Here is a 26,776-nt window from a genome sequence, read left to right as displayed (position 1 = left end):
TCCAAAATACTGCTTTCCAACATAGCCACTGCCGTCAGCTGTGCATTTACACCAGTGATGAGCAAGAGGTGCATGAGCTGAGTGCCTGGTGCGGGTCATAGAATCATCGAATCCTTGGTGGGTCGTCCTCAGGTCACCTCCTCCCCTTCACCAAGCCCGCTGGTGGCATTCCATTTCCCAAACAAGGCTCATTTGGCCAAATGGTTGGGTTTTCTACCAGAATTTTGGGAGATACCACAAAGCCAAGGGCTTCTGCTACCTTGGTTAATAGATACAGAAGCCTTAAGTAGCTTCCATGGGGGGTTTATTGCATAGAAGCAGCTTCTGGTGATTTTCCTCAGCGAGAATAATGTTCAGATAACAACCCTGTGCCTTTGCCCAGTTGCTCTCCCAGCTTTATTAAGGTATGGTACACGCTATCTTTGAGGCTGAAGTAGTTTTCAGTGTGCTGAGCAGAATCCTTCAGTTCACCCCATTCCCACGTGTTGCACCCACAGACCCAGAGGGGGACAGTGCTGCTCCTGGTGCTGCTCAGTGACTTTGGGCCCATTTTTAGCGGCTTTCATGACTTTTGGAAACCTCCTGTCCCTCAGCTTCTGGTGCATTCGTGTTACTCTGAGTGCAGAACACCATGCTGACGTTTTGGGATTGGATGCATTACTCTGCTGCTGCTGCTGGGCTTATCCCAGTCCTCATCAGCTTGTTAGCTGATCTGTCTGCCTGCATCTGAGTAATAGGAATAGCTCAATTCATTTCCTTGTGGGTTGTGTCACCTTTTAGAGAAATTCAGTGATGTTGGTGTGAATTTAAGCTGCTTCTGTCGGCCTTGTGCTGGGCAGTAATGACAGCCCTGGGCAGGAGGGGGATGTGGTGGCATTGCAAGAGGTGAATGCATCCAGCAACACACAGAACGTGTATGAAAGACTTTTGTGGAGAAGGCTGCCCTTGGGAGCAGTGTTTTAAGGCTTTCATTGGAGTGGGAATTTGAACGCAGGAGCACAGCTGCAATGGGGTAATGCTGATAAACTGATGCAGCATGCTGATCACTGCTGCAGCATCCCGTTCTGCTCAGCTACGGCTTTGGGTTCTGGGCAAAAGATACGCTTTGTTTTTCAGATGAGAACCTAAAAGATATGCATGTATATATATTAATATGTAATATATATTGGTATGTATTAGTGTATATAAAAAGGTTTAAAAATAACTATTAACACCTGATGGCATGCAGCCTGGGCAGCAGATAGAGGCTGCTGCCATAAGATGACAGCTCCAGTTCCACCTCTGCTGCTCTCTGCCATCACCTCGTAGCTGTTCCCCAATCCCCTGAGCAGCCTCATGGAAGGACAGGGCTGTGCCATAACCCAACTGCTGTAGGCAGGGCAGTCAGTCCGTGTCCTCAGCTCCAGGCAGCAGGGTAGAAAGGATAGAGAGGGGTTTGCTGCCCCAGATAAGGCCTTTGTCTCGCGGAGCAGCCGTGTGTGGCATTGGGAATGCTTAGCACCGAGGTCCCGTCCTGCGGTGGGAGAGCTGCAACCTACACCTGGCAGATGTTGTAGTGCACTCCCATCTGCTCGAACAGGGTGTCCTCAAGCAGTTGGATCACGTTGTCTTTGGGATGCAGAAGTGGGGGCTCTGCAGAAGGAAACTTGTCTGTGTCGCTCACTGTATCTTGCTGTCAGAAAAGATAAAAATGCTGTTTCAGTTTCTGAACCAACCACGTTCTTTGTGTCTGCGTGGCCTCAGAGTGCACCATGCTCCCAGAGTAACCAACCAGACCTACCCTGGGGGGCTTTGGGGCAAAGTCTTTCTCACAGACATGTTGTATGATGCCAGCAGCCAGCGCATCCCCGAGGACATTGGTCATGGTCCGAAATCGGTCCCTGGAAGAGAGAAGCACTGAGGCTGCAGCCAGCGGTCCGTATGGCATTGCAGCACGTGGGATGCAGCCCTGCTGTCCCTGCTGCTGCCAGGATGGCAGTGAGTGAACACAGAGGGGTACAGAGCTCCCATACTTCTTGTCTCGAGCTCATCCTGCTCCTCACCCGCCAGCACAAGGGCTGCCCCCCGGGTCGGAGATGGTCTCTCTGTGTAGGAAGGCCAGTGTCATTTCCCTTCTGATGACATGCAGCTTGTAAGATGTATGCTGCCTATTGGATGTGCCCGTTTCCTGCTGCATGGTTTTATTCAGCAGGTCATGCTTTTATCCTAAGCAGTGGCATTTTTCCACCTCTTTGGTGGCATCCCCCTATCCTTCCTGTCTATCTCTCGCAAGTACACATGCACGATTTTTTTTCTTAACTTATTTGAGACCCCTGGCAAAGATGTGGTGTGCAACAGTGGTAGTGATGAGCACTCCAATCAGGAGCAATCAGGTAAGAAGTTTTTGCTGATTGTTATCATTTTGGGAAAAGAATAGGAAAAGGAACGAGCTTACGCGTGGCTTCTGGCCTTGTTCTGAGGTCAGTCCCCATTTCCTCTGCCTGAGGGAAGTCCCAGTGTGTCCCCACTACCGTGTGGTGTGACACACACACCGTGTGCCCAGAAAGGACTTACAGGGCCCAGTCCACTGCAATGATGAGCGTGATGTCAGCAGTGGGCAGCCCCACCGAGGTCAGCACGATGACCATCGTGACGAGTCCCGACTGTGGGATCCCGGCCGCCCCAATGCTCGCCGCAGTTGCTGTTATGCTGTGGAAAGAAGGCTACAGGATTAGTGTCCTCAAAAGGTGGTGCGGAAGTTCTCTATGGACCAGGGTGAGCTCTGGAAGATTCCAGCACTGCGGACGGCTCATCCATGGCACATCTGCTGGTGGAGAGTGGGATGGGATGCAGTGCCCACATCTCCCTGCCTGCTGCTGCACACGTGTACCTTATCGTCACGATCTGCCCCAAATCCAAGTCGTACTCGTTGACCTGGGCGATGAAGATGGCAGCAACTGCCTCATACAGCGCCGTGCCGTCCATGTTGATGGTGGCACCGACAGGAAGGACAAAGCGTGCCACACGCCGGTCTATGCCGTTGTTTTCCAGAAGACACTTAAGGGTGATGGGCAAGGTCGCCGAGCTGCAGAGCAAGGAGCATTAAGTCATGATTTGCCACAGCGTCACCAGTGCTGCCCTTGGAGTTACTGAGCAAGCACTGCAGAAATAAGAGTCCAGTAGAAAATTAAGCAGTGATGTTATATGGATTGCTGTACCACCAGCAGCCATATCTCTTCGGCTTACAGCACCTGGAGGACACACAGAGCACACACTGTTGGCCGAGCAGTAAGGCTGCAGTGCTGATGGGATAACCCAGAGCCCCCCCTGCCCTGCTGGGTCCCGGCAGGGAGTGGCCACTCTGCCTTCTGCCCATCGCGAGACCGGGAGCGGTAATGCAGAGGCTGCTGGAACTGGGTGTGAAGCTGCCGTGACAGTGGGCAGGGCTGAGCATCCCACTTCCCACTGCTGCTGGGAGGGATCTTCTTTAATGTTTTATCTTTCTTGATGTCTGTGGTGCATCTCTTCTGCCACACAGCCAGCCCTACATGCCTCTGCATCCCCCACAAGCTACCCGCATCCTGTCCTAGCTGTACCCACGTTTTTCAGCCATGTTTTCATACCTGGAAGATGTAGCTAAGGCAATCAGTAAAGCTTGCAGTATCCCCTTAATGAAAGCATAGGGGTTTTTCTTGGTGATAAGTATAAAGAGCAGCGGTAGGAGCACAAGTCCATGGATGGCCAGCCCCGACACCACGGTGATGGCATACAGCCCCAGCTTCTGGCTTGTAACCGATGGGTCTTCCATCTCCAGGATCTTCCCAGCAATGAGAAACACGATGCCGAAAGGGAAATACCTGCCAAGAATGAGGGCAAGCGCTCACGAAGACTAAGCAGTGCAGCAGTGATGACAGCATTTGGGACAGCTGTGCTGCACTGAGTCCATTGCTCACAGCAGATACGTGGGGCTGCAGGACTGGCAAGCGGGTGAGGAAGGAGCGGAACTGATGATGACTCACCAGACAGCCATGGAGACGATTTTCATCACAGCTTCGTTCAGACACTGGCACACGTTGACCAGCGGCGCTCCTCGCTCACCCATCTTTCCCAGGAGGAGCCCTACAGCCCAACACATGGACCCGTGCTACTGAGCAGTTCCCAGTGCGCAGTGCTGTGCCCTTGGGCTGTTGACGGAGGAATCTAGAGAGGGATGGACTGGCTTTTTGCTGACGGCTCTACCGGTGTCCCCAGTGCTGCCCTCAACACGCTCCCCCCACCCCAAATCCTCGGATTGGCTCTTCGGTTCCTGATACGCTGAGCTCAAGCTCCTCGCCCTCACCTCTCCCCATAATCCGCCCCACGCTGATCCCATCCCCTCCTACTCATTCCCCCCCCGCTCCCTCCTCTCCTCCTGCAGGTACCTATGGTTGCAGAGAAGATGACGATCCCAAGGACGTTCATCTCGTTGCTGGTCCCTGGCAGGGTCCTGTACGTCATTTCGGGAGATGGTGTTAGCTCAAGAAACACGGGTCGGTGGATTTCAGGGTTTTCTTCATCCGGAGCAAAGTAAATAAAACTGAGGGATTTCCCTGGGATTGTTGGAAATCGTGGAGACTTCACCACTGGGACAATAACGGTTCGATACTGGGATGGAAACAAAGCAGAAGTTACTGTTCTGTGGGCAGCAAGTTCCAGTGAGTGGCCCTGCAGGTTCACTGGTGAAGTGAGAAACAGGGCATGGAAACAGGGCTGGCATTTGAGGCGGATCCCTGCCGGATCCCAATGTGGGATGAGAAAACGTTGTGGTCCCTACAGAGAGGCCCCTCCAGCCCCGTCCTGGCACCCTCAGACTCCCAGTGCCATGAGCTGCTGTTCTCCCTGCACCCTGCCCATCTTTGCCCCACCTCCTTCAGCCCAAACCTCATCACTCTCATCCTCTGCCCACACCCCTCTGCCCTGCTCCCCAGCCTCACTGGGCCTGGGATGGGCATGGGAGGGAGATAGGGGTGGGATTGGGGACAGGATGGGAATGCAGATGGGAATGGGTTAGGGACAGGGATGGAATCGGGATGGGATGGGATGGGGAGGGGGATTGGATGGGGATGGTGGTGGGATCAGAAATGGGCTGCGACTGGGGTTGGAGGTGAAAGTGGGACTGGGGCTGGCAACGGGGCTGGGGCTGGGCTGGGATTGGGACTGGGGCTAGGACTGGGACTGGAACTGGAACTGGGAAGCCACCGCACAACAGTAGGGCCCAACTGTGGTGTTGCAGAGCAGGGAGGCCAGGAGCCAAGGGGCTGGTTGTTCACCTGCTGGAAGGATGCTTCCACCAGGTTGGAAGGGAACATGTTCCTGGAAGAGAGCAATAGTGCAGAGGTTAAAACCGGAGGGAAACTGGACACAGCTCTGTGAGGCAAGAGGCTGAGAGGAGGACTGATGTGCAGCAGTATTCCCAGAAGTCGTGGCCCACAGCCCCCACACTGCTCCCAGACCCCACAACAGACCTGATCAAATCCAGCAGCGCATCGGCGGAGCTGAGCACCACCTTCCCTGCAGAGTAATCCTCCTTCTGCGCGGCCGCACCGGGGTGAATGCTGACTACCAGGATGATCCCCATCGTCACCGCCATGAAAGTGGTCCAAAGGTAATAGGTGATGGTGATCACCCCCATCTTCCCACAGGCCCTGGGCTCCATGGTGGCCAGCCCGGACATCAGGCTGTGCCAGGAAACACCATACTCAGCACCCACTCCCAAACTGCATGGGGTCGGCGTTGGGGATCCTGATTGGAGCCCCTGTGTGTCACAGTTTTAAGAGGGAAAGAACCCCAAGTGACCCCCAGCTCTGCTCCCCTGCCCTGATCTCAGGGCCTGGCACCTGCACTCAGGCAGCTGTGTGTCCTGTCCTTTAGATGCAGACAATGATATCTCACCTGGAGGTGATCAGTGGCAGGATCAGCATCTTCAGCATCCTCATGAGCAGCTCTCCAGGAAAGGAGAAGTACTGCTTCTCCTGCAGGGAGCAGAGCATTGGGAAGGGTAGAAGTAGGGAGGTGTGCACTGATTGTGGGCGAAGGGCTCAAACAGGGCAGATTTGCTCTTTTTCCCAATGGGATCCAGATATGAGCTCGGTCCCCAGGTGTGACAGTGTGGTTTCGCTGCCCATCCTAAGGGATCCCCCAGATCTGCTGGGGGGAAGAAATCCCAACCCATGGGGAAATCCGTCCAGGAGCTGAGGAGGGGTGTTGAGCCAGTTCCCATTCCAAAGGCCCATCTCCCTATGGGAACAGCCCCATGTCCACACTTCGGTTGCTCCAGCTGTTGCTGCACTTTTCCCTGGGAGCAGAGTGCAGAAATGCTCCCACCCCTCTGTGTGCCCACCTGCCCCCGTCCTCCTACCCCCCACCAACTGCCTGTCCTTCCATCTTTCTGCCCATGCATCCATCCTCCATCTGTCTGTCCCTCTATCCATCCATGTCCTTCTGGAGGCTCCTTCCATCCCTCCCTCCCTCCATTCCTCCCTTCTTCCCTCTATTCCTCCCTACATCCCTACATCCCTCCATCCATCCTCTGCCCAACCTTCCCCAGTGCCATGTGGATTTCTCTGGCATTGTGGGGTAGGGGCAGGACCAGGGGCAGCGGGATGCTGCCACTCTCATGGCCACGTGCATTGGGGTGCAGTGGGATTACACCCCGCTTCAGTTAAGTCAGATCATCCTCGCTGCAGGCAGTAATGCTACAGGGTGTAATTGAAGTGACAAATGCCAAATCCCCGCAGGTTACGTGGGGATGTGCCAGCAGCAGCTGAGCATCCCATAGATCTGGGCTGACTTATAACCACTGTGATTTTAGCACGATGACATTTAATGGCCCTTTGGGAACAGGAGGGGACCCCTGGGAATCTGGTGTGGTTTGTGCTGGACTCGGCTGGATGCTGAGCACCTGCACCAGCAGTAGAGGAGCTCGGCTGTGGGATACCGGCACTGCTGTGCCACGGATGGCCCGGAGCAGTGAGCACCCAGCCCAGGGCACAGGGCAGCAGCTGCCCTCCCCCCCACCCCCTGCAGCAGCGCAGCAGGGTCCCCAGCGGAGGGATGCAGGATTTGTCCTGCCACTCTGGGGCCAAAATAAGAAGAAAACCCATCTGCGAGAGGTTGTTCTCAGACAGGAGCCTGCGCGTTCAGGGCTGAGCCCTTCCATGCTCCCTTTGCTCCCACCCCATCCTTACCAGCTCCGTCAGCTCCAGCGCCCGCAGCAGGAAGCCCAGCAGGCAGCCGGTGGCCACCGACAGCATGGACAGGGTCAGGAGGCCGTTCTTGCGCCAGAAGGCCCGAATCTGCACCCAGAGGTGTGCGGAGCCCATGGGCAGCGAGCCCAGCAGCGCCGTGCGGGCGCAATCCCACATGGCCCCGCTCAGCAGCAGCTCCTCGCCCCGCGCATCGCAGCGCCGCTGTGCCAGCCCGTAATCCCAGCCCGGGAGCTGCCTCGGGAGCCCTTCCCGTAATGGAAAGTGACGTCCTGCAGCGGTTAATCTGGGCTTGGCTTTCTGTGGGTGAATGCAGTGGGGTTTAACCCTTGCCTGCTGCTCGCACCCCGTGGGGCCGCATGCACCAGGAACGCAGATGGAGCTCCGTTCCCAGCACAGTTCCTGATCCAGAAGAATTCAGGTCTGTTCCCGGATCTGGAGGCGGCGTTTGGGCACTGAGCACATCCCCATCCCACCCCACATCTGCACCAGTGGAAGTCCTCCGTTGGGGCAAAACCCCCGCCCCCCCCCCCAAAAAAAAAAACAGCCAAAAAACACAGCTGGACCACACAAATCAGTGCCACATTTCACACAAATCAAACAAAGCGCCGCGGGGCTCCATCTGAAGGACCTTCCCAAACCTCTGCTCTGCAGGGCCGACCCTCGCAGCCCCTCCAGCGTCGGAGCTTCAGCCTTTGGGGTCTGGTGGTGCTCCCGGTCATTCTGTCGGTGGGAACAGATGTTCACTCATCAGCACTGCAGTGATACAGCCGTCCCCATTTGAGCGCTCAGCAGGGCACTGTGGGGGCTCGGGGTGTCTCAGAGGACATGGAGGGCTCTGCCTGGGGCACGTGGGACCAGCAGTGCTTGACTCATACCTACCGTACAGATCAACATCGTCGTAGATGTCTCTGTCCCTGTGGGGGAAAAGCTGTGAGTGGTCCAGGCTCCCACAGCTCCCACTATGATGGGGCAGCTCTGCTGCTGCTCTGCTCCATCTCTGCCCCTTGTGCCCCCCCTGCAGAGGTGGGGCACATCTCCCTGCAGCCACCAGTCACTGCCACAGCTGGGGGGGTTTGGGCCAGGGGGGAGTTGGTGCTGGGAGGAAGGGCTGGGGAAGGGATACTCACAGGTGCAGCATCACAGCCCGGGGCACATAACCGTCTGCAACAGAGTGGGGAGAAGCGTGTGTGGGCTGTGCACCCGCAGGGGGAGCTGGAAGGGAGCAGAGCGGCTCCAGGAGTGGAGCTGGGATCCCTCAGGATCAATGCTGAGTGTGGGGCAGCGGCCGACTTACACCTCCGCTGGCTGTTCCTGCAAAGGATCTGCTCCTTGTTGGTGAACTGAATGACGTCCAGGATCTCGCCCCGTCTGAGTGGAAGGTTCTTCCCCCCGCCCCTCTTCTCCGTCGTCGCGGGGTCAACCATCATCTGGGTCAGGACAGTGATGTTCCCTTCGAACTGAAACACAAGCAGAGAAAGGCTGGCTGAGCTCCAACCGCTTCCTCTATGGAAACAGCAAAGTTCTCCAAAGCACAGCGCCGTGGGGTCGGTGGCCTGCTGGGCACCGCCTGCTCCTGGAGCACGCAGCCCCTCTGCACGCCATCCTCCCTGCACAGCGAGGGGGAGTTCAGAGGGAAAAGCAACCATTCCTTTCTGCTCACCTTGAATTTCTTTTGAAACTCCCTGTCTGCTTTCTCTTCCTTCTTGCATTCCTTGAGTGTCATTGGCTTCGTCTTCCAGGAGTTCTGAGCAACTCTGCAGAGAATGTTGTGAGTGGTGGGAAGGTTTGGCCCTTGCTTGGGTTTCTCCCAGCACTCAGAGGTTCCCCCTCCTCCCCATCCCCCCAGGGCTGCTGGGGCTCTGTGGACAGATTCTCATTGCAACTCCAGCAGATACCACCAAACAACAAAGCGCTGGGGAGTCTCGGCAGACCCACAGGAAGCGCTCACCCCCCTCGTTACCTTTGTGCAGCAACCAGCAGTGCAACCGTGCTGGGGGCCTGAGCAGCACCTCCCCCTGTGAAACCAAGCATGGAAAGGGCTGCACGGGGTGATGGAGGCTGAGAGCATCACTTCCCATGGCCCCCAGGGTGCCCACGCCCCTCAGGTGCCATCTGTGTCCCTGAGACCAAGCTGATGTCACCGGCCCCACTGGCTGCCCTCCATCCTTCAGGGCACCCCGACCCCCTTTGCCCCACACTCACCCGCTCTGCCCCCACCTCCTCTGGGGTGGAGATGTGCTGGCGGCCGGAACGTGGGGGGCGGCGGAAAGCTTCGGTCTCTCCTGAGCAGCTCAACGCTCTCAACATCGTCGTATATTTCTTCCTCACCACTGGGATGGAGCAGAGCACCGTCGGGGAGCCATTCAGCCACCCAGGATGATGTCTGCACCTCTGGGGGTGCATCGCGGGGGGCCCCGACCCATCCTCCCACCATTCCTCCTCGTGTTCTTCCCACTCGGTCAGAGACCCAAAAATAAAAGTGCTTCCTCAGTACTGACCCTGCTGTGCTCAGAGCATCCCGCGGTGGGAACGGCGTTGGGGAACCTGGGGGACAGAGGGAGCAACAAGGGGTTCTTTGGAGTCTGCAGCTCAGCTCGGGGCTCAGGGACACCCAGGGTGGTGTTGGAGCAGAGTGGGGTGGGGGACAAAGCCAGCAGCACATCCGAAGAGTGACACCAGAAAGCAGCTGGGGTGTGCAGTTCTCCTGAGGAAAGGAGGAGGTTGTACAGCACCCCAGTCCTGGTGTGAGATGGGCAATAGGGAAACATCGCAGGATGGTAGAGAAGAACTTTGAGAAACTGAGGGAGAAGCAGGATTTCAAAGAAGCTTAAAGCTGTTAGAAAGCAGCAAATGTGCTCAGCTCTGGAAAGCCATCACAGAGCTCAGCAGGGCCTAAGCCAAACAGACACCAGCACACACACATGGCACCGAGCCCTGCGTCGTGGTGGAGGAAGACACCAAGCTGGCAGTGTGGTCCCATCGGCCAGAGCTCTGCCTGCACCCCATGCCATGCCCATTCCCATCCTATACCATTCCTATCCCATATCCAGCCCAACCTGTATCCACCTCCAATTCATTTACATCCTCACATCGCATTCAGCCTCACACCATGCCATCCCCATTCCCATGCTGCACCCAACACCCCACTGTACCCATCCCCATTCCATCCCCATCCCCACACCATACTATCCTCACCCCTTCTCCACCTCGTTCCCATCCCCATCCCCATCCCATCCCTGGTCCATCCCCATCCCATCCCCATCCTCATCCTGTACCCATCCCCACACCGTACTCATCCCCATCCTGTACCCATTCCCTCCTTGTCCCCATGCTCACCCCATACTCATACCCAACCCGCACCCATCCCCACCCACCCCCATCCCCACACCGTACCCAGCACAGCACTCCGCGACCCCACAGCAGTGCGGCCGGGCTCCCCGGGGGTCGCAGCCCTATGGAACTGGAACTTCTCCAGATCCACCCCCGGAGGCCGCCGGGGCTTCGCCGGCCTCGCTCCCAGCACCGCGGCGTGCGGCAGCGGCTTCCTGCGCGGAGTTTGCCCCGAGCCCCGGATCCCACCGGCAGCGGCCGCGCCTGCAGCGGGGAGCGTCGGAGCGGCCGCGTCGTTGAGCAGCGGCCATTTGTGCGGGGCTGGGTTCCTCGGGGGGGGATGGGAGGCGGCTCCGACCCCCTTCTCTTCCGCCGCGTCCCGTCCTCCCGGCTTGGCTGCGGGGGGTTGGGGGACGGCCCTCGGAGCGACGCCCTTCTTCAGCCGCGCCATCCACTCCGGGCTCTGGGGAACGGGCATCGGACGGGAGCCGGGACCCTCACTCTGAGCTTTGCTGCGCGGCGGAGGGGTTCTGCTGACGGCCACCCTCCCGGCGAGGGGGGACGCGGGGTGCGGTTCGCCCTTGGATCCCGGCGTGAGCGCCCGACCCGGCTCCGTCGCAGGGAAAGCTGCGGGGGGACCCCGTGTCCGTCCGCCCGCTGCGGGGGGAGGTTTCCTGCCGTCCTTCAGCTTTGCTCTCAGGTGTCTCCCCGCCGCCTCTTTCCCCTCCGGGTGTTCCTGCGGGGATGAAGGAAAGCTCCGATTCTGCCATTACGGAGGAAAACCGAGTCCGTGCCCCGCGGAGAACGCGGCGGTGCCTCCCCGAGCCTGAAAAGCGAGGAGCGCTCTGTGCTCGGAGCGGTCCTGCAGCTGTTCTGCCCGGCACGTCCCACCGCGCCCGGGACCCCAGTGCCGCGGAGACGCTGCTGCTCTGCCCCGATCCGCCCCGGAGGAGCGCGGCTCTGCTGCGCGGGGCCGGGAACCTCTGAGCGGCAGCGCTCCTTCACAGCAAAGCCCCGACGGCGCAGCCGGAACCCGTTTCGCTGAGGGCAAAAAAAAAAACACCAACAAACGAACAACAAAAAAAAAAAAAAAAAAAAAAAAAAAAAGGCTGAGAAGCGGCGGATCTGCCCCACTTTTCTGACCGGAGCGTTTCCTGCGCTGCTCATCCCGCGATGGGCGCACAGAACTGGGGCGCACGGCCGCGGCGCGGGACCATCCCACGAGCATCGCGGGTACCGACCCGGACAGACCCTACCCAGGGGGAGAGGTGATCTTCTCCCCTCCTCCTCTTCTCCCCTCCTCCTCATCTCCCTTTTCCCCCGCTCCCGGTTGCAGCACTGCACACATCGGGGCTCTGCTCCACCCGCTCGGGCTCTGCAGTTCTCCTCCTCTCGGGATTTCGATTCGGGTTGCGCTTGCATCACTTTGTTTTCTTTCACAACAGAAGGGCCGGAGCGCAGAGAAACCAGCACGACATTTTCAGCCGTGAGAGCTCAAATGTGGGGCACTGAATAATGTTTAATTGGTGTTAAATGGGGACGGTGCCCCTCGTCCCCGGGCACAGCCCGCGAAGGGCTCAATAGCGCACATTGTCTGCGTCCTACAACGTAAAGCAGCGAAAAAACGTTGGAAAAAGGGGATTTCTGCAGTGCTCCGAGCACGCCGTGGGGTTTTGGATGTGAACCGTTCCAGTGTTTGTGAACATCAGAGCCGTTCTGTGAGCGGGGACACGGAGCTGCCCGCGGCGGCACCGTCGGGGAACGGCACCGCTGTCACAGCGACCGGCGCAGCGCCTTTGGCACTGCGATGCTTTCTCCTCTCTGATATATTTGAGCCCCGCCCGGTGCTGCCCGCTCGTTCACCCGCCCCGGGAGCAGCTCGGGGAGCTCCGGAGCTCTGATTGACCCCATCCCGGTGTGGTTGTGAGGACGTGCGGGTGCGGGTCGGACCCGGTTCTCCCGCGCGCATCCCGGCGCAGCTCGCACTCACCATTTCCCATCCAGGACGCTGCGCTATGAGCTCTCCTCCCTCCTGAACACCATCGCGGCCGTCCGAGCGGAAGGACCCGAGGGAGGTGAACACCTCCGGCGGCAGCGGAGCTCCCCGGCACTGAAAGCAGAAGCTCTTTCCTAACGCTGGGTTGGCAAGGAGCTGTGCGCAACGCCAGGAAGCGGCTGCGGCCTGACTGAACAGCGATGGGGGGGTGGGGGGAGCGGTTCCGTGCCGTCGGTGGGGACACCGAGTGCTGCTGCTGCCCCGCCCAGGAACGAACGTGGGCTTTGGGAGCGACCCGAGGCCGTGGGATCGGCACAGGACTACGGAAGGGCTCAGATTTGGGGGGATCTTTACGCCCACCCCTGGGGACGGGGACACCCCCGGCAGACCGGGCTGAGCGGAGCCCCGTCGGTGGCCTTGGGGACTTCCAGGGGTGGTGAGCAGCACCAAACCCAATGGGAGCCAACGGGGCCGGAACAGCCACATCCTGGGGCCGGGAGTCCCCAACGCCTCCTGCCCGCAGAGCTTTGGGGACGGCGGTGAGGAAGCAGAGCTCAGGGGATGCTGTGGGGTTGGTGAGCTGGAGGGACACGCCTGGGAGGCTGAAAAGCTGAATTTGGGAGCGGGGGTAGGGGGGGATTCGGGGACAGAGGTGATGAGAGGAACATCAGCGCTGTTTGGAGGGGTAGGAGGGCAGGGGGATGTCTGGGGGTGATAGGGGGTGCCAAGAAGGTGTCTGGGTAATGGGGGGGGGAGCCTGCAGGGCTGTGTTTGGGGCACAGAGAGTATTGAGGGCCATGGCTGGGGCACAGGGAGAGTGAAGGGCTGAGTTTGGGTCATAGAATGGAAGAAGGGCTGTGTATGGGGCACAGGGATCATGGAGGTCTGGGTTTCAGGGCATAGAGTGGATAGAGGACCGTATGTGGGGCACGGGAGGATGGAGGGCCATATTTGGGGTATTGGGTGGATGGAGGGCTGAGTTTGGGGGCACAGAGTGAAAGGAGGACTGTGTAAGGGGCACAGTGGTGAAGGGCCAGGGTTGGGACACAAGGAAAATAGAGGGCTGTGTTGGGGGCATGGAGGGACAAATATGGGGTGCAGGAAGAGTGAAGGGCTGTGTTTGGGGCAATAGAATGGATGGAGGGAGGGCTGTCTTTGAGAAACAGGGAGGATGGAGGGCCATATTTGGGGCATTGAGTGGATGGAGAGCTGAGTTTAGGGGCACAGGAACAATGGAAGGCTGTGTTTGGGGACATAGAGTGAATGGAGGGCCATGTTTGGGACACGGGGAGGGTGGGGAGTTTTCTTTGGAGTGCAGGGAGGATGGAGGGGGAGACATCATTGTGTCGTTCCAGTACTTGAAGGGAGTGTATAAACAGGAGTGGGGACGGCTGTTTATGAGGATGGATAGTGATAGGACAAGGGGAATGGTTTTAAACTGAGACAGGGGAGGTTTAGGTTGGATATTAAGAGGAAGTTTTTCAGCCAGAGGGTGGTGAGGCACTGGAACAGGTTGCCCAAGGAGGCTGTGGATGCCCCATCCCTGCAGGCATTCAAGGCCAGGCTGGATGTGGCTCTGGGCAGCCTGGGCTGGAGCCCCCAGTACAAGAAAGACAGGGAGCTGTTGGAGGGGGTCCAGAGGAGCCACAAAGATGAGCAGGGGGCTGCAGCACCTCCCTACAAAGACAGGCTGAGGGAGCTGGGCTTGTTCAGCATGGAGAAGAGAAGCTGCGGGGTGACCTCAGTGCAGCCTTCAGTACCTAAAGAGAGCCTACAGACAGGAGGGGATCAGCTCTTGGAAAGGGGAGATAACAGCAGGACAGGGGAATGGTTTGAAGCTGAGGGAGGGCAGATTTCAATTGGCTGTCAGGGGGAAGTTGTTTGCTGTGAGTGGGGAGGTGCTGAACAGCTGCCCAGAGAGGCTGTGGATCCCCGTCCATCCCTGGGGGTGTTCAAGGCCAGCAAGGATGGGGCCCTGGGCAGCCTGGGCTGCTGTGAGATGTGGAGGTTGGTGGCCCTGCATTGGTGGGGGTTGGAGCTTCGTGATCCTTGAACTCCTTTCCAACCCTGGTCATTCTGTGATTCTATGGTTAGCGACCCTGCAATAGGAGGGGGTTGGATCTGATGATCACTGTGGTCCGTTTCAACCCCGGCCATTCTATGGTTCTGGGGCACGGAGTGGATGGAGGGACGCATTTGGGGACAGCAAGAGGAGGAGAGCCGCGTGTGGGATACGAGGAGCCCGGAGGACCGCGTTCGGGTTTCGGGAGCGGCGCCCCCCAGCGGCGGATCCCGGCGGTGCGGAAATGACCGCGGTGAGAGAGCTCCGCCCGGCGGCGCTGAGCTGCACTGCGCATGCGCGACGCGGGATGGCGGCGGCGGCGGCGGCGGCGGCTGCGGGGGGAGCGGAGGCGGCGGAAGATGCGGGCGGTGCGGCGCCGTGTGCGGGATCGGGCCGCGCTGCTCGGCTGCCGCTGTCCCGCGTGAAGGCGCTGGTGAAGGCGGACCCGGACGTCGGTCTGGCCAGCCAGGAAGCCGTGTTCGTGCTGGCGCGGGCCGCGGTGAGGAGCGGGTCCGGGCGCGGGGCTCCGTTCCGCTCCGTTCCTCCGTGCGACGCTGCGCGTTTTGTGCCCGCAGGAGCTGTTCGTGGAAACCATCGCTAAGGACGCCTTTGTGTACGCCCAGCAGGGCAAGAGGAAAACCCTGCAGAGGAAGGACCTGGGTACGGGGCGGGGGTCCGAGGGGAAGAGAAGCGATCCGCTCAGCCCCGCGTTCGGTCGTTTTGTCGGTGAGTGCTGAGGGCGCGCGCACAGCAGGGCTGGTTTTGTCCTCTCCCTTTGCAGATAACGCCATCGAGGCCGTCGATGAGTTTGCCTTTTTGGAAGGTGAGTTTCGGTTCCTTCCCGTATTTTTTCCTTTCTTGAGAGAGGAGCACAGAACGGTTTCCCTCCAGGGCTGTGAGCTCACATAGGGAACCCCATTTCCCCCCATATCCCCCATATCCCTCCTGCAGCCCCGTAGCCTCTATATCTGTGCTTATATCCGGGCCTTCTAGCGCCACAGCCCCCTGTAGTCCCTCCTATAAACCCATAGCCCCCTATATCCCCCTAACCCCCCCCTGAGCCCCCTGTCTCCCCATATCCCCCCTATGGCCCCTCCATTGCTCCCTATAGCCCCATATCCCCCTGTTTCCCCCCCATAGTCCCTTTATCTGGGCCTTCCAGCCCCACATCCCCCTATAGCCTTCCCTATACCCCCCCACAGCCTGCTATCTCCCTGTCCCCCCCCCCCCCCCCCACTCCCTATAGCCCTGTATCCCCCTATATCAATCCTACAGCCCCATAGTCTCTATATCTGGGCCTTCTAGCCCTACATCCCCCTATAGCCACCCCCATAAACCCATAACCCTCTATAGCCCCCCCCCACAGTCTCCCTATATCCCCCCTACTGCTCCCTATAGCCCCATATTCCCCTATTTCCCCTCCACAGTCCCTTTATCTGGGCCTGTATCTGGGCCTTCTAGCTCCACATCTCCCTATAGCCTCCCCCTATAAACTCATAGCCCCTATATCCCCCGATACCTCCCTCCACAGCATCCCTATCTCCCTGTATCCCCCCTGTGGCCCCCCCCCACTGCTCCCTATAGCCCCTTATCCCCCTACATCCCTCCTACACACCCTTATAGCCCCATATCCCCCTATTCTCCCCCAGAGTCCTATATCTGGGCCTTTCGCCCCACATCCCCAGATAGCCTCCCCTATAGACCCATATCTCCCTATCACCCCGAATTTCAGTTGTTCATGTAGCTGCATTTCTGTTCCCTTTCTGATCTCTTGAGGCCGTATGGGTTTATCTTTGTTTTCATTTTTAGGTACTTTGGACTGAGTTGGTCAGAAATGGAGCAGAAAGGGACTGCGGGCACCAATGTGGGGTGGCAGGCAGGATGCCAAGGGTTGGATGTTGTTCCTGGCACTGAGACACTGAAATGGGCAACCGTAATACTTTGTATAAAGTTTAAGTCATTGTAAGTTCTTTATTTAAAGCACATGGTTTGTTTCTCTGTAAGTATTTTGTATGACTTTGGACCCCGTGTTCTGCTGCTGCAGTGCAGGCTGCTCCCCAGCCCTGCCTTTCCGGGCACCACGGAGCAGAGAGCTCAGCTTCCGAGGCACAAACCTGATGATTTATACATACCTGGTGGTTTATAGATATATTTTTAAAATGGAAATGTATTTTTCTTTGTATGTGTTTCGTTGGCCTTTTTTTTTTATTTTTTTTTTACCAATGCAATTAAAGGCGGTGCTGTTGCTGAGTTGCTGTCCTGAGGGCTCCTCTGTGCTGCTGTGCTGTTCCCATGGCACCAATGTGGTTTGGCAGGGATGCTCTCCCATGGCATTTTGCTTTACTGAGCATTTCCCCAGGGTTTCTGTCTGAGGAATCCCAGTTCTCCTCCAGGCACTACACATGAGCTCCAAGGAGGCATGGATTGTTTTGGGGGCTGCACAGCTTCCATGCAGTTATGTGATGGCTGCACCTGCAAGTGATCACAGTTGGATAACAATAAATCCCCAGTTTTGAAGGCAATGTCTGATGTGTTACGCTGCTCTTCTCCTTTGCTCTCATTGCTGAATCTGGCAAAACACTTCCCCTGGGGGTGGGTCTGGTGGGCTGGGCAGGTAGGGCTGAACCCGACCTCTGATGTCTGAGCACGTTGCTGTCTGCTGCCAAAGAACCTCTCTGGGTTTCGGTTTTGGTGCTGCTGAGGAACAAATGTGAGTTGTGTGTGGGTAAAACACCCGCTGAATGCAGGCAGTGGGGATGGAGGGTTTGTGTCCCTTCGGAATGAGACTTGGAAGTGGCCGAGTTCCCATGGGCTTCGTTAGTTGGAAAGCAGAGGGAAGGACAGAGCAGCATGGGGAGGGCTGTGAGCAAACCTGATTGCTCTCCAGCATCCCTTGGAGGTGTGTGCAGAGCCCGAGATGGGGCTGCTGTGCTGGAGATGCCATCCCTGTGCAGGCAGCAAGTGGGAGATGTGTGCCAGTGCCAGGCAGCGTCATCTGTCACTGCGATTTCACCTTCTCACCTCCTGGATCGGGGAGGGCTGAGGTAAATACCTGGGATGCTGCAGCCCTCCTGCCCTTTGCAGAGCACAGCAAGTGGCCCCATGAGCCGTCGTGGTTTGGGGAGAGCTGCATGGTGCCAGTGAGTTCTTTTGTTGTCTTCGGTGCTGATTTGGGCTCATAGGGGTGCGTGGTTTTGTGTCTGATGTTTCCCTGCTGTGCTTTGCTGGGCAGCTTTGTCTGCCCACAGCAGATCAGGCAGGGTTTGCCTTTGGGCTGAGCCCATGAGCTGCCTCATGGCAGAGGCTCGGGAAGACTGGGGTGATGTCCTGAAAGGAGGAAATGGATCCATTTGTTCACCAAGGCTGGCCTTCAGGAGCAGCTCTGGTTTCGGTTCCATGTGCAGCTGTAAAGTGTTGGCACAGGTGGTGCCAAAATCACTTGGAAATGAGAATTGCAAACTCAATTGTCCCAACCAGAGCAAAACCTTCTGCAGGGGGAAAGCAGAGTTGGGTCCCTTTGGTGCTGCCTTGTGAGTCTGCACATCAGAGGGAATGGCATCCATCCCACAGGGGTCTGCAGGACACATTGCTGCTCCGTAAGGGTGTTAGGCAGTGTGAAGTGCTCCTTTCCAGGGCTGGGAGAATCCGTGTGCCCCACAGCTGTGCCAGGAAGGTGCAGTTGTCCCCAGGCTGGTTGCTGGATGGTGCCTCATTCGGTGATAACGGCCCAGCTGGGAAATGCCCACCGACCCCAGGTTGAGTTTCCCACTGCCCTGAAGGCGTTTTCCTTCTGCATTGCTGCTGCCAAAGCTGAACGTTCAGTGCTAGCACTGGAGAACCGGGTCCTGGGAAAGGTTGTTACCGTTCTCTTCCTGCACACTGCTTGGAAACCCACGTGAGGTGATCACAGCATGGAGGGCTGTGGGATGGAAGAGCAATGCCTGAGGTTGGTCCCTGCCTACAGCAGCCCGGGCTGTGCTGCTCTGGGGGGGGCAGCCCCTTATTGCCCCTCAGCCATGAGGTATCGTGGTACAAACATCCCACATTCAGCAGTCTGGGGCTCTCATAAGGATTTATCCATCAGTGCCTGGAAGCAGCCAGCAGCCTTCGTTGGGGGCTGAGGGTTTTTTTCCGAAGCCAATTGAGGGAGCAGAGAGATTTATTTGAGAAGCAGTTTTAATGGTTGGACACTGCATCCCCAAAACCTCCTCCCTCTGGGTCTGCCTGCCCTGGGCTGTGTATTGGGGCCGTCCCCCGGGGTGTCCCAGCGAGGTGCTGAGGGGGATCTTCGTGCCTTTGTGTTGCAAATCTTTGCAGGAAATTGATGTGGGAAGGAGCCGAGGCCGCTGCTCCTCGGGGGATCCCCGCCTGCTTAGGTAAGCACAGCTGCCTGCTGCCCCATCCCAGTGCCCTGCAGTGATGCCCTGCAGCTCCTGGGCTGATTCTGGGGATAACAGCTGTGCAGATTGAGGGCAGCACCCTCTGCTTTGGCTGCATCCAGCCGTGCAGCAGAGTGGGCTGAAGAGTAATTCAGAGAAGACGATGGAGCCCCACGGCAGCAGATGCAGATGGGAAGGAGATGCTGAGAGATGCTGCTCTGATGCCTGTGGATGGGATGGGGACAAAAGAGGGATGCTCCACTGGTTGGTTCAGGCGGGGGGGGGAGGGGAAAAGGGGAGGGAGAAGGGGGTGCAGATCAACCCCCCAAAGACAGAAATCCCAGCTCTGTGTGGGACAGACAGCCCTTGGGTAATGAAAGCAAAGCTGGGGCACAGGGGATGGGGGGATGTACAGCCCTGTACAGAAATGGCTGCTCTGGGCAGGGGTGGGGGGTCTGCAGGTGGGGCCACTGTGAGACCCCCGCCAGACTGTCTGTGCTGTATGTAAATGGCAGAAGGTGATTTTTATCAATGAGAGCCGCTGGTTTAAGCAGAGCTCGTTAGAAATGAACCCTCTGCAAAATGTTTGGCAGTTCGTAAGGTAAACATTGCAGGCAATTGGCAGCTCTGCCCAAACGTCCCGGGATGCTGCCCTGCACGTGTGGCGTCTGGCACTGCAAGGCCAGCTGCTCTGTGCACAGCATGGGCAGAATTGGGATAGGAGGGGGAATGGGGGGGGTGGGCACCTTGGGGTGGGGAGGGGAGCAGCCCCAGTCCCATGGGATGTAGTGCTGCTGGCGGGCAGGGAAGGGGAAGGAAAGGATGTGGAGGATGTGAAGAGTTTCCTCTGCCAATTAACCCAAGCCTGTCGTTGCCTCTGTGTATTCTGGATAATTAATGGCCCTTTCACCATCAGAATGTGGGGTTGGGGTAAATGACAGATGCCAGCTGGCCATGCAGCTCTGGGCGCACTGCATTAACACGACTGCCTTCACCGGCCGGTTTCGCTCTGCCGGGGGGGGCACACGCAAGGGATGGGCTCCCATCGCACCGACCCACAGCCACGAGAGCACGGGGACAGGAGGAGATGCGGCCCGGTGCAGCCTGGCTGCGGTGCTCTGGTCCCATTAGTGCTGTCATTAAAATCCAGTCAGTTTCCTTTGGAGAGCAAAGGCAGTCGGGGCAGCCGTGCCGAGGGTCGCAGCCGGACCGCGTCCCCCCAGAGCGCTGCTGCCAGCCCTCCCCTCCCGTTGTGTACTGGGGCTAATTGGTGCAGGGTGCCCATCTTTGCACCTTGTTAGCACGGCAATTAGCTCTCTTTACCCTCCTGATCGCCCATGTGCATATTTGACTCCAATCCATCTTTCCAGCGAGTTATAAATGCGGCGCTGGGTTTGCAGAGGGGAGTAAAGCCGGGGCCGGGACAGCAGAGCCATGCTGGGCGCCGTGCTGCTGCTGCTGGCCTTGGCACGGCCGGCGTCCACGGAAAGCCGCAGGGCTGAGGCTCTCAAAAAGCTGCTGGAAGTTTTTGGCATGGAGGACCCCCCGCCGCCCCCGGCCCACGTCAAACAGCCGCCGCAGTTCATGGTGGATCTGTTCAACGCGGTGGCCAACGCCGACGGCGTCACCAAAAACCCCGACGTCCTGGAGGGCAACACGGTGCGCAGCTTCCTGGATAGAAGTAAGGGGTCCCTGCGGAGCTGGGGTTGTGTGTGTGGGGGGGGGAGTTGTGGGATGGGGCTGTTTGGTTTCACTTCCCGATCTGTCCCTCCCCGCAGCTCCAGGTGAGAAGATGCGGTTCCTCTTTGTCCTCTCCAGCGTGGCCAAGAATGAGAAGATCCTGACGGCGGAGCTGCACCTCTTCCGTCTGTGGCCGAGAGCCGCAGAGGGGCCCAGGAGGCATCACTTCTGCCAGGTGAGGGGGGGAGCCCAAAAGGGCCATTTCTGCCAGGTGAGGGGGGATGGGTGCGGATGGGGGCGGGTTTGTGCCCAGCTGTGCCCAGCAGCGATGCCGCCGCTCCTTTCTCCCCGTCTCCATCCTTTCCCCCTCCGAATATCCACTTTCCCCCCCGCGTCGTGGCTGCTCACCTCCCTTTGCCTCCATCCCCAGGTCAGCGTGTACCAAATTCTGGACAAGACGGAGCCGGACTCCCCCCAAGGACAGAAGCTGCTGGCAAGCAGGCTGCTCTCACTGCAGGGCTCGGGCTGGGAGGTCTTTGCCATCACGCAGGCTGTGAGTGCTCTTACACCGGGTATATGGATGGCACAGAGGGAAAAAATGGTCATTTTGCATCCGAGAGCCTTTTTAACCCATTTCACCCCGTTCTGGGCCAGCAGTGCCCACCCAAGGCCGGGGCGTGCAGCCTGTGGGGAGGGGTGGGAGTGTGGGTGGGTGCCCCATTGCGGTGCTGGCACTGCTGCTGTCCCGCCGCCCGCCCTGCCACATCATGGGGACATGGGGACACTGCCGCAGCCCCGTCCCACAGTGGTGACACTGTGTTTGCTTCCCCAGGTTCGGGATTGGACCCAAGATGAGAAGTAGCAACAGAGGTTTGCTGGTGACGGTCCACAGCCTGGGTGGGAGCACACTCGAAGCCCCCGCCGTGCAGTTTGCGTCCAGCGGGGACCACCATGAGAGCAAGAAGCCCATGCTGGTCCTGTTCACAGATGATGGGCGCCGAGGAGCATCCCTGCCCATGGCCGGAGTCCCAGGTGGGTGCCACACAGCATGGGGCCGTGCCAGGTCCCTGCATGCAGCTCAGCTCTGGCTTAGCCTGAACGCAGCCATGCTCAGAGCTGTGGCCATGCTGATAACCACCGTGGGGCTGCAGAGCTGTCACCTCCTGGTGCTCTGCACTGACTGCACAGAGGGGTGGCCAGCACCGCTGCTCCGCTTTCTCCCTCCTTTCAGGCTCGTGCAATCACTGATCTAAGAAAATCACATTTTCTTATTTCTGACAGCCTCACAGCCTCGGGATTTCCCTGCCAAGCTGACCGGCCCGCGCAGCACACGCTCTCTGGACCGCCTGCAGCCATGCCAGAGGCACCCCCTGTCCGTGGACTTCGAGGAGATCGGCTGGTCTGGGTGGATCATCTCCCCCCGGGGTTACAACGCCTACCACTGCAGAGGCTCCTGCCCCTTCCCCCTGGGTGAGAACATGAGGCCGACCAACCACGCCACCGTGCAGTCCATCATCAACGCCCTGAAGCTGAGCGAGGGCGTCAGCAGCCCCTGCTGCGTGCCTGACAAGCTCTATTCCATCAACCTCCTCTACTTTGATGACGATGAGAACGTGGTCCTCAAGCAGTATGATGACATGGTGGCCGGGAGCTGTGGCTGTCACTGATGCAGAGATCCCCCCCTATTGCAGAGCAGCTCTGCAGGGTCCCTCTTTGGCACCGCTGTGGGTTTTTGCAGGAGAGCAAAGCAAAGGGGTGCACAGCTGTGACCCCGTTGGTGCTGGGAAGGCTCAGGGTTGGACTCGGCTGATTCTGTGCGGGCTGCGTGGCTTTTCCCACCTGTAGTGGCTGTACCATATGTATATAGTGAGAGCACTAATATATGACTGAAATCGGTGTCCTGTAAATGTCTGTACATTGCTGTGTTTTGTAAAGTGAGCTCAGAGGAACTATTAAACGTGCTGTTCTCAGTGGGGCTCCCTTTGTGACGACGCTGCCCATGGGGTGGGTGATGGATGCATTGGGTGCTGCTGCCCTGGCCGTGCTCTCCAAGCAGCACAAGGGGGGTGAGTGCACGATCCCATATGTGTGCCACTCTTTGAGAGAACAGCAAAGCTCCTGCTTGGACACAGCAGCGTGCAGGAGCTGGTGAACAGGGGGAATATTTAACTCCCTGCTGTCACCATGCTTGCTGCGCTGTGTCAATAACCCGAGACAAAGCACGGTTTGGGGCTGCTTTATTAAACCCTGTGCTGGGGCTGCTCCCCAGCTCAGCACCCCACATGCCTGGGGTCGGGGCAGCAGCACTGCGACACCTTCTGCAGGATGCGCTGCTTCAGACGGAGCCGCCTGGAGAGCTTCAGGGAGAGGCTGCTCTCGTTCTCGTGCGCCTTCAGCTTGGCGTAGTAGTCCGAAAACTTGTTGTAGAGGATGGAGATGGGCATGCCATTGAGGATGATGCCAAAGGAGATGCAGCCAAATGCCACAATCCGGCCGAGCACCGTGTCGGGCACCGTGTCCCCATAGCCCACGGTGGAGAGGCTGACCTGGGGGGGAATCACAGAGTCATAGAACGGCCTGGGTTGCAAAGGACCACAATGTTCATCCAGTTCCAACCCCCTGCTGTGTGCAGGGTCACCAACCCGCAGACCAGCTGCCCCCTTGTCCTGCTGTTATCTCCCCTTTCCAAGAGCTGACTCCCCTCTTGTTTGTAGGCTCCCTTTAGGTACTGCAGGCTGCACTGAGGTCACCCCTCAGCTTCTCTTCTCCAGGCTGAACAAGCCCAGCTCCCTCAGCCTGTCTTTGTAGTGGAGGTGCTCCAGTCCCCTGATCATCTTTGTGGCTCCTCTGGACCCTCTCCAACAGCTCCCTGTCTTTCTTGTACTGGGGGCTCCAGCCCAGGCTGCCCAGAGCCACATCCAGCCTGGCCTTGGATGCCTGCAGGGATGGGGCATCCACAGCCTCCTTGGGCAACCTGTTCCAGTGCCTCACCACCCTCTGGCTGAAAAACTTCCTCCTAATATCCAACCTAAACCTCCCCTGTCTCAATTTAAAACCATTCCCCTTCTATCATCATCCACCCTCAAAACAGCCATTCTCCCTCCTGTTTATACGCTCCCTTCAGGTATTGGAAGGCCACAGTGAGGTCTCTTCAGAGCCTCCTCCTCTCCAAGCTAAACAAGCCCACTCCCTCAACCCTTCTTCATAGGAGAGATGCTCCAGCCTTCTCACCATCTTAGTGGTCCCCCTTGAAGAAGGAATAGAGAGGATGAAGCACTGTGTGTGTGACATTGCTGCTGCCCCACGAGCTGCTCTGCAGCCGGAGCTGCTGCCCCCTGCACGTCCATCACCCACCCACACTGCAGCTCCAGTGTGGGGTGATGCACCGACGCAGCAAAGTCATGCAGCCTGGGGGTGCTGCAGCCCAGGGCTTGGGCAGGAGATGAGGTTTGAGCGTGGGTTTGCTTGGGAAAAGGAGCACATGGAAGTGGGGCAAGGGAAGGCCTGGCATCCTCAGCTCTGCTCCTCGCTGCCTTCACCCCATCCCACAGCCACACTGCAGCCCTCCGCCCGCTCCTTACCGCTGCCCACCACCACGCGTAGGGGATGCTGGTGAAGTTGGTGCCCGGCACGTCGTGCTCCACCGAGTGCATGAGAGCAGAGAAAGTGAAGACCCCCATGGCGATGAAGAGGAATAGGCAGCAGACCTGCTGGTAGCACTGCCTCATGGTGAAGCCGAAGGCGCGGAGCCCCGTGGAATGCCGTGCCAGCTTGAGGATGCGGAAGATCCGCATCAGCTTGATGAGTTTGAGCACTTTGCCCAGCTTGCTCACGTTCTCCATTTTGTGCAGCTCCTCGTGGTACAGCGTCTCGCCTTCGTCCAGGTTTTCAAAGAGGATCTGGATGTAGAAGGGCAGGATGGCCACCAGGTCGATGGCATTGAGCGCTGCCCGCAGGAAGTTCTTGAAGCTGGAGGAGGAGATGAGCCGCATGAGGTACTCGGAGGTGAAGAAGATGGCGCAGATCATCTCCATCTGCTCCATCCACTTCTTCCCCGTCTTGTGCTTCATCTCCTCCACCGTGCTCAGCGTCATGCCCACGATGGAGATGAGCACAAAGAAGCTGGACATGACGGCGATGATCTTGGCCGGGACGGATGAATACGGGTTCTCAATGAGGTTCCAGATGGCCCTGCGGAACTTCCCCAAGCATTTGCCCTCAAACTGCCCTGCTGAGTCCATGGGCTCCAGCTCTGCCTCCAGCTCCTTCTGGATCTTCAGGTACTCGCTGAGCTCGTCCTGCTTCTCCTCAAACAGGATCCGGCAGCAGCGCTGGGAGTGCTTCAGGTGGATCCCCCAGTACTCGATTTCCTCCACGAAGTTGCTGGGGCACATCTCATCCATTATCCACAGCACCCCGCTGCAGTAGAAGTGGAAGATGTAGTGGAAGATGGAAGGGTCTCTGTCAAAGAAGTACTCGTTCTTCTGCACGGAGTAGTCGTCACAGAGCTTCAGCTTCTTCGTAGGGTCGCTGCAGGTGGCCAGCTTCCCCAGCCTGGTGACGGGATACCGGGCCACCACCCTGCAGGCGATGTGGAACAACTTGCCACCCACGTTAATATTGAGGAAGTACTTGTTTCTCCAAACGGGGACCTTGCTCTCCTCCTGGCTCCGGTCTGCCACGTTCTGCATGGAGCTCCATTGCTTCACCAGGCTGTCCTGTGCAAACGGGATGTGCAGCTCCTCCTCCTCGGGCGTCCGGCCGCCCCGCCGTGCCCCAGGCTTCAGGCTGGCACACAGACTCGCACGCCTCCTCCCCAGCCGCCCCATTGCTATGCTATCCCAGCTACGGGACGTGGGACGGCAGCTGTGGCTTCATGGCCGTGCTGCCCCACACGCCGAGTGCTGGGACACTGCCCCGAGCTGCTGCCCACGGGCCCTGGCTGTGTGGAGGCACCTGCTGGGCTCCCAAAGCTGATTGCTGAGCAGATTGCACTGCAGGAGCTGCAGGCAGCTGAGCGTCCGCTCCTTAAGACGCTAATGAGATCGGAGCACTAACCCTTTATATAAGGAACTAATTCCAGCCCTGCAGTTTTCCCTTATTCCGTTTTTATTAGTTGTGTGTGCTTGGTGCACGTTACAGCAGGACACCCCTGGTGTTGGAGGCATGAGGTCGGTACCAGCTTTGTAAATCCACAGCAGATGCAGCTCCTGGCCCCAGCTGTTGGTTAAGCACGTGAGCACTAATGCAGCTGCCCCTGTCCCATCTCTGCCATCACGCAGAGGAGGGAAGCGCTCAGCACCTCCCAGCTCAGCCCTCAGAACCCCGTGGCAGCACAGCACAAAGCTGCCACGAAGCTGAAAAGCAGCTCCAGCCCTCAACAATCGAAGCCACTGAGCCCAGAGATGAGAACAACAGAAACGTTTCTGGCACGGAACAGAGGAAGGGAAATCACTGTCACAGATGCATTCCAAGTCTTTGTCAGAAGCCCATAAACATGGGCTTGCTTTCAAGCCTGAAGCACTCAGGGGTCGGTAAGCAAAGCCAATGTAAGCCTGCAGTGGGAAAAAGCTGCCCCTCCCACCCTCACACTCCAGCCTCACTGCTGACCACAGAGCCCAGCAGAGCAGGACAGCACAGCTCAGCTCAGCAGCTCAAGCTAAGAGGATGATCCAGGACAGGCTGCTGACAGCTGACCTCTGCCATATGGCCCCGACACCACCAGCAGCCCTCACTCAGTCCTGCTGGGACACCTGAAGCACCCCGTGCTCCGCCGGGCACCCACGCCTTTCGTTTGCCCTAAAGAAGAAGGAATAAGCTCAGGCAGTTCTTTCCCCCACCTTATTCTCAGGCTAAGAGCTCCATTTGTCATCTGTTCAGCTGCAGCAGCTCAGTGTAAGTGCCAGCTGCACACCTCACACCCACTGCTCCATTCACCCTGCTCCCCATATTTCACTTTCCCCAGTTCAGCCACCATGCACGGCAGTCACAGAATGGCCTGGGTTGCACAGGACCACAATGATCATCAGTTCCAACCCCCTGCTGTGTGCAGGTCACCAACCAGCAGCCCAGGCTGCCCAGAGCCACATCCAGCCTGGCCTTG

At 58.2% G+C, this 26,776-nt stretch overlaps 5 protein-coding genes across 6 annotated transcripts; 2 read left to right on the top strand and 3 right to left on the bottom strand.

Moving 5' to 3' along the window:
* Positions 1–250: 250 nt before the first annotated feature.
* LOC100539942 (excitatory amino acid transporter 5-like) lies at positions 251–7,740 on the bottom strand. The gene is made up of 11 exons (XM_085211953.1): positions 7,206–7,740; positions 5,911–5,990; positions 5,484–5,696; positions 5,289–5,331; positions 4,401–4,623; positions 3,999–4,098; positions 3,603–3,836; positions 2,870–3,064; positions 2,554–2,688; positions 1,781–1,880; positions 251–1,672 (listed from the first exon to the last, which is right to left on the bottom strand). Exons 1-11 carry the CDS (start codon positions 7,380–7,382, stop codon positions 1,535–1,537), a joined length of 1,638 nt encoding a protein of 545 aa, XP_085068079.1. The 5' UTR covers positions 7,383–7,740; the 3' UTR covers positions 251–1,534.
* Positions 7,741–7,786: 46 nt separating this feature from the next.
* Positions 7,787–12,876, bottom strand: PRAM1 (PML-RARA regulated adaptor molecule 1). Its single transcript, XM_085211950.1, has 10 exons — positions 12,547–12,876; positions 10,620–11,292; positions 9,725–9,770; positions 9,429–9,556; positions 9,187–9,241; positions 8,887–8,980; positions 8,521–8,683; positions 8,354–8,387; positions 8,106–8,140; positions 7,787–7,946 (listed from the first exon to the last, which is right to left on the bottom strand). The coding sequence occupies exons 1-10, from the start codon at positions 12,547–12,549 to the stop codon at positions 7,942–7,944; spliced, it is 1,236 nt and encodes a 411-aa protein (XP_085068076.1). The 5' UTR covers positions 12,550–12,876; the 3' UTR covers positions 7,787–7,941.
* A 1,999-nt stretch (positions 12,877–14,875) lies between these two features.
* POLE4 (DNA polymerase epsilon 4, accessory subunit) lies at positions 14,876–17,136 on the top strand. Of its 2 annotated transcripts, none has more exons than XM_085211951.1 (4): positions 14,876–15,113; positions 15,190–15,274; positions 15,396–15,437; positions 16,849–17,136. In XM_085211951.1, the coding sequence occupies exons 1-4, from the start codon at positions 14,922–14,924 to the stop codon at positions 16,875–16,877; spliced, it is 348 nt and encodes a 115-aa protein (XP_085068077.1). In that variant the 5' UTR covers positions 14,876–14,921; the 3' UTR covers positions 16,878–17,136. The 2 variants fall into 2 exon arrangements, with proteins under 2 accessions (XP_085068077.1, XP_085068078.1); XM_085211952.1 differs by having other exon boundaries at positions 14,877–15,113; positions 16,424–17,136.
* Positions 17,137–20,400: 3,264 nt separating this feature from the next.
* Positions 20,401–22,607, top strand: LOC104909259 (bone morphogenetic protein 2-like). The gene is given in 6 exon segments (XM_085211710.1): positions 20,401–20,674; positions 20,772–20,908; positions 21,104–21,226; positions 21,506–21,529; positions 21,531–21,705; positions 21,955–22,607. Coding segments are annotated over 6 exon segments (1,092 nt in total). The 5' UTR covers positions 20,401–20,427; the 3' UTR covers positions 22,341–22,607.
* A 286-nt stretch (positions 22,608–22,893) lies between these two features.
* LOC100538454 (potassium voltage-gated channel subfamily V member 2-like) lies at positions 22,894–25,984 on the bottom strand. The gene is made up of 2 exons (XM_010724812.3): positions 24,255–25,984; positions 22,894–23,219 (listed from the first exon to the last, which is right to left on the bottom strand). The coding sequence occupies exons 1-2, from the start codon at positions 25,500–25,502 to the stop codon at positions 22,944–22,946; spliced, it is 1,524 nt and encodes a 507-aa protein (XP_010723114.1). The 5' UTR covers positions 25,503–25,984; the 3' UTR covers positions 22,894–22,943.
* Between the last annotated feature and the right edge of the window lie 792 nt (positions 25,985–26,776).

The sequence above is a fragment of the Meleagris gallopavo genome, chromosome 30 (assembly GCF_905368555.1).
Source record: "Meleagris gallopavo chromosome 30, MGAL_WU_HG_1.1, whole genome shotgun sequence".
Lineage (NCBI taxonomy): Eukaryota > Metazoa > Chordata > Aves > Galliformes > Phasianidae > Meleagris > Meleagris gallopavo.
This window is presented reverse-complemented; position numbering and strand designations above follow the sequence as displayed.